At 41.6% G+C, this 6,000-nt stretch overlaps 1 protein-coding gene across 1 annotated transcript in view; it reads right to left on the reverse strand.

Annotated features, from left to right (window-relative positions):
* The window catches only part of LOC141495750 (histone-arginine methyltransferase CARM1-like), a 272,410-nt gene extending 266,777 nt beyond the window's left edge, over window positions 1-5,633 (reverse strand). The window contains exon 1 of the mRNA XM_074197436.1: window positions 5,432-5,633. Within this exon, the coding sequence (XP_074053537.1) occupies window positions 5,432-5,633 (202 nt within the window). The remainder of the gene's footprint in view (window positions 1-5,431) is intronic.
* Window positions 5,634-6,000: the final 367 nt, after the last annotated feature.

A 6,000-nucleotide genomic window follows, 5' to 3' on the forward strand; every position in this document is an offset into this window, starting at 1 on the left:
GGCAAAGTGGATAGAGCACAGGTTCTGAAGTCAGGAGGACCCAGGTTCAAATCTGACCTCAGACACTTGATAATTGCCTGGCTGTGTGACCTTGGGCAAGTCACTTATCCCCATTGGCTTTAAATACTTTTTTTTAAAATCAGCTACTGTTAAATTTTAATTCAACTTTTTTGATGTCCTATGGTTTTTCTCAGTTCAGATAGTCCATCTAATGATGCAAATTGCTACACTTAGTCACTCTTGGAGGTAAGGCAAGGGGATTAAGTGACTTGTCCAAGGTCCCAAGGTCACACAGTGAGTAAGTATCAAGTGTTTGAGGTCATATTTGAACACAGATTCTCCTGATTCCAGGACTGGTGCTCTCTATCCACTGCATCACCTAGATGCCTCCCTTTATACACTTTTGTATTGACATGGCTTTAATAGTTAGTTACTATGTTAACCCCACCCCCCCAAAAAAAAGCCCTGTGTAACACACCAAGTGATTGTATCAAACTGATGGCAAATTAGGCAGGTAGGACACCTACCTTTCTTTAAAGCACACAGAGATACTCAGGTACTACCTCTTAGACTAGGCCATTCCTAATGCTCTCCCTTTTCCTCCAAGCAGCCCTCTCTGAAATAGCCAGATAAGTGTTCAAGTAATGGAACATGAACTTCATTACCAACTACTATCACTTTTCTGTGATAAGAGCTGAAAAAACTCTCACTCTAATGGCACTGCTTTTGATATCCCAATCGCCATAATACTCTGAAGCATCAAAATAGAATTTTAATGATGAGTCCCTGAAATTGATTAGCTATCAAGTATAATATTTTACCAGAAAGGAGAATATGGGTTACAGAAAGTATTGGGTCAAAAAATGAGAACGCATTGAGAATTTCTTAGTTTCATTTCATTCTTTTCATTTCCCATGTGCCTTCCTCTATGAAGGGAGAGCTTTTATTTTGTCACATTCTCCCTTTAAGATCCCTCTGGAATAGTTAAATCTCCTCTGCCACTTTAGAAGGAGAAAAAAAATCATCTTCCTCACCAATAGTTTAGGCTTTATCTAAACTCTTAGAAGAGCCATATTAGCCAATATCCTCTCAAGGAGATATATACTTAACTTTTTTGAGGGAATGCAGAAAAATCACTTAGGAGTTAAGGCTAAGAAGCTAAGTCAATTTTATTCTCACAGCTACAGGAAAAATCATACTAACAAATTGCCAACAATTGCCTTAAAATATATTCTATTAGAAACCAGGAGGGGTGGGAATTCAGGGAAGCCTGGAGGGATTTGCATGAACTGATGCTGAGTGAGATGAGCAGAACCAGAAAAACACTGTACACCCTAACAGCAACATGGGAGTGATGATCAACCTTGATGGACTCGCTCATTCCATCAGTGCAACAATCAAGTACAATATGGGGCTGTCTGCAATGGAGAATAACATCTGAATCCAGAGAAAGAATTGTGGAGTTTGAACTAAGTCTAAGACTATTTCCTTTAATTTAGGGAAAAAAAAACCTGTTATCTTATTGTTTGATCCTGTTATCTCTTATACTTTACATTTCTTCCTTAAGGATATGATTACTCTCTCATCACACTCAATTTGGATCAATGTATAACATGGAAAAAATGTAAAGACTGATAAATTGCCTTCTGTGGAGGGGGGAGGGAAGTAAGATTAGGGGAAAAATTATAAAACTCAAAATAAATAAAATCTTTAATATATATATATATATATATATATTCTGTTGGTCACAAAGGGGATGTTATTATAAATAGCTCAACACAAACCCACTTTATTAAGAGTATTTGATTAAGATTACAGATCACTGGATCTGTGTTCACATCTCTAAACTGCTATTTAGATGTTCTCTAGAGACCCTTTTAGTTCTATAACCCATGATCCTACTTCATTTCTCTAGGTCCACTTTTTTTTTTAGTTTTTTTTTATTTTTTTGCAAGGCTATGGGGTTAAGCGGCTTGCCCAAGGCCACACAGCTAGGTAATTACTAAGTGTCCCAGGCCTGTTTTGAACTCAGGTACTCCTGACTCCTGGACCAGTGCTCTATCCACTGCGCCACCTAGCTGCCCCTAGGTCCACTTTCTCAAGAGTAAAATAAAGGAGATGGATTATGGTTAAAAATCCTTCTAGAACTATGATTGCATTAGAAAAAGTTATCAGGTTAATTTTCTAAAGATTGTGAAGATCAATGAATCCCAAGTAGATGTTGACAGAAAACTGGGATATTCTTGAATTTGAAAAATTATTTTAGGAACAAGATTTAGAACTGAAAGGGATTTTACATTCTTTGGAGCTCTAAATTTATGGCTCTATGATTTTTTTTTTCAGTCTTTCTATTTTGCAGGTGAGGATACCAGTCAAAGTTGTATGAAGACTGGAAGCTATAACTTCTTAAGTCCAGGTCTTCCCAGCTGTTTCTTTTTAAGGAACTCCTTACCCTCCTTATGAGATTTCTCAATAAACACAGTGGAGATTTATTTGGTTAATGATTTCCTACCTCTATCTTCTTTCCCCTCACCCTCACTCCTGCCTGTTTTTTTTTTTCAGGTGCCTGGGAATGCATGAAGAAATTACTTTCCAGGTCCAGCTCTCTCTAATTCCATTACATTGTGCCTTCCCCCACCTAGAAAAAAAATTTTTTTTAAAAGCAGTGATGATAGCAAGAAGTAATTCGAGATACCTGCTTGATCCAGAGGGGAGTGTTCTATCTCAAAAAGAATAAACATGAACTTTTCAGGTAGGGAGAGTGCCAATTAACTGGATCAGAAAACCAAGTCATATGGGTATGTTTCACACTATTCCTTTTCACGGGTTTTCTTTTTCCATCAAGCTGACTTGCTAGTGGTTCTCTATTACATGACTTAATGGTTTTTCAATTGTGGTCCCTTATGTCTAAAATGGACTCTCTCTAGGTAGCATTTCTCATTTCTGCAAAGCACATCTCAAATGCTGCCTCCTAGACTAGGCTTTTCCTAATCCTCTTTCTACACTCGCCCACCGGCCCTTTCTTCCTCTTGAAACAACTTTGTAATTACTTAATTATGAACACAGTATATCACACTAATGAATGCATGTTCTTTGAGGTCAATGGATGTTTCTAGTCCAACAAATAATACTTTTCACATAGTAGGCATTTAATAAATATTGAATACTTAAAAAAAACATTTCCTGGGTTGTCTTATTAATTGAAATTCTCTTGATCATTCCAAAGAACCCAAAAGAAGTGGGTGGTTGTAAAACTCACTGCTTATTGATCATTATAGATGGTATTAATGGATCAGTAATCTGATTTGAGTCTCCTATCCAGGGACAACTGTCAATGGATGGGGACTCCCAAGAGGGGAAAGTGGTTTTGAGTCTTAATGAATTCAGGTTCAAATTATTTGGGCATTCTGTCAGATTTATTAATAATCATTCTATATTTGATGTTTTGTTAATCCAATGGCTTAACTATAGTTGAGGGTTCTTCTAGGGAATGAAGAGAGCAAAATTTTAAAGTTTTCTGTGTAGCCCTGAGTCACAGGGCTTGATTCAGAGTTATGAAGAAGTCTTCAAAATTAAACTCAGTCCATGTGAATCTTCTGTGCCATGGGTTAGATTTGACCTATTCATCAAGTTTTTTCCATCCTGTATTCCATAATTTTGTCTCTATTCCCCCAGTTTTACCTCAGCTGCAAATCAGATAAGCCTGACAAACGTCAATATCTTCATTCAAATCCCAGACCAAAACACTAAACAGTTCAGGTCAATAACAGATTGCTGGGGTGCTACATAGCCTTACTTTCAAGATGATATCAGACCATGAATGAACACTTTGTGGGTGGGGGGTCCTAATTCTTCCTTCACTAGTTCTGAATTCACCTAATTGTTCTATCATCTAACTGTCACGTCTCCATCAAGTCCATAAGAGTCCATAAGGTTGAAATGATCAGCTTTGTTAATGCTTTGCAGAAATTTAGACAACTTATCTATAGTATTCCACTGATTTACTGGTCTGGTAAACTTTTCAAAAACTGAAATTAGGTTTGCATAGTAGGATATGACATTGTCTTGATGGAAAATCAGTTATGTTTTAATTCTGGCTTTGCAAATGCTGTCTGTATGACTTGGGTAAGTCACTGTGCTCATTTCTTCATCTACTTTAAAGAGGGAGGAAGGGGACAAACTGGTTAATATTCAGGTTCCTTCCAACTCAAATCTATACCCTAATAAAAAGGAACCAGGTGAAAGGACAACTCTCAAGGAAATGATTTTTCAACCCAATTCAGACCCATGCCAACAAATGGTGTTCAATGTAGCCTAAATGCCTGAAACCAAATACCCCAAGGACATTTTCCCCTGGTTTCCCAGTTTTTCCCTGCATTTTGATTACTCCTAGCCAATGAAATAACTTCATCTTAATTCAGGCCCATACAAGAGATAGTGACTAAAACTCTTAGTAAGGAGCAAACAACCCTTATCATTCCCTCCTTCACCACTTTTTGATCTTTACAAATGACTCTTGCTCTATCTAGCTTCCAAAGAGCAAAATCTCACTTACCCATCTATTTTTATAAACACTTTAATAAATGCCAGTTTGATCAGTTTTCATAGACTTTCTATACTTCAGAGACCTCCAACCCCAGGTGGCTGCTTTAAAATAGTTTCTTAAATTTATTATATGCCCAAACCTTCTTAGGACTTTAGGTGTGATTGAACACTTGTATCCCTCTTCTCCTTTCCCTGCGCCCAGCTTCTTTCAGAATTTGTGATCACAAGTCCAAAGGGACCTCAGTCATCCACTTCTACTGTCAGCCCCTAGCTTCTGACTCTTCCTGAAGTCATGCAGACAGCCTCCTTTCTTTACTAAATCTCTTCCCCAGTGTTGGGAAATTAAAGCAAGGCATCCTTTGCTAGACTGCAGTAAAGCTCCACTAAATTGGAAGGGATTTCAAAGAGTTCCAATAGTTCAACCTGTTCTTAGATAGGAATCCCGCCTTCAATATCCCCAACAGGTGATAATCTAAGTCCTGCTTACAGACCCTCCTTCGCTTCTCCTTCTGCCATACTTCAGGGATGGAGAACTCACTTAACTCCGAGGGCAGACACTGTTCAGGCAGCTTTTCCTTATCTCCTAAATCTCTTAGGCACTAGCTTCTACCCTTTGTTCCTAGTTCTGCCCACTGGGCCAAGTAGAACAAGTCTAATCTCTCTTGCAGATGACAGTCCTTGAAATAGTTATCGTGACTCCCCTCAACCAGACCTTCCCACTTATTTTCGCCTCACTTGATACACTTTCCTCGGCCCACCTCCGTCTCTTCTTCCAGTCTTGTCCTTCCCATCCCCCCCCCCCCCCCCAGCCAGGGGTGACACTGACCCTCCCAAAGCCAGAGGCTGGCCTGGATCCCCTGGTCTGGCCAAAGGTCAGGGCACTCACCATCCGTCACCGTCAAGTCAGCATCTTCTTCCCCAAGATGCACCTCCAGCAGGAGGGGTTTCGAGCAGCGAAAGGGCTGCAGGCCGTCCAGGAGTTGCTCCTCATTTATGAAGTGAAGCTGAACGACGTATCGCAGCGGCTTCGGGTCCGGGTCCGGGTCAGTGTCAGCGGCCGCCAGAGCCGCGGCCGCTGCCGCAGTCATGGTCGGGGCGCGCTGGGGGCAGCTGCAGCAGCGGGAGCAGCGGGAGCAGCAGCAGGCTCAGCTCTCCACCGAGCCCGGCCGGCCGCGGCTGCCGAACAGCCCGCCTCAGCACCGCTGCGGAAAACTGGGCTGGGGGCCCGAAGGCCGAAGCCCGAGGAGCCGGGGAGAGAGCAGCGGAGCTGGGCGGCGGAGAACCAGTTCAGCATCTAGGACGCCTCCCGGCTCCTTCTGGCATCTCCAGGCCAGCGCGGCCTCTCGCGCCCCTCCTCTCGGGAAGAAAAACAGCAGCCCACGTGGATGTCCTTCCGTGCGCGTGGGGACAGGGACACTTAGACGTGCCCCCGCCGAACGCCGCTACGCCACGGGT

The sequence above is a fragment of the Macrotis lagotis genome, chromosome 8, assembly GCF_037893015.1.
Source record: "Macrotis lagotis isolate mMagLag1 chromosome 8, bilby.v1.9.chrom.fasta, whole genome shotgun sequence".
In the NCBI taxonomy this organism is placed as follows: Eukaryota; Metazoa; Chordata; class Mammalia; order Peramelemorphia; family Peramelidae; genus Macrotis; species Macrotis lagotis.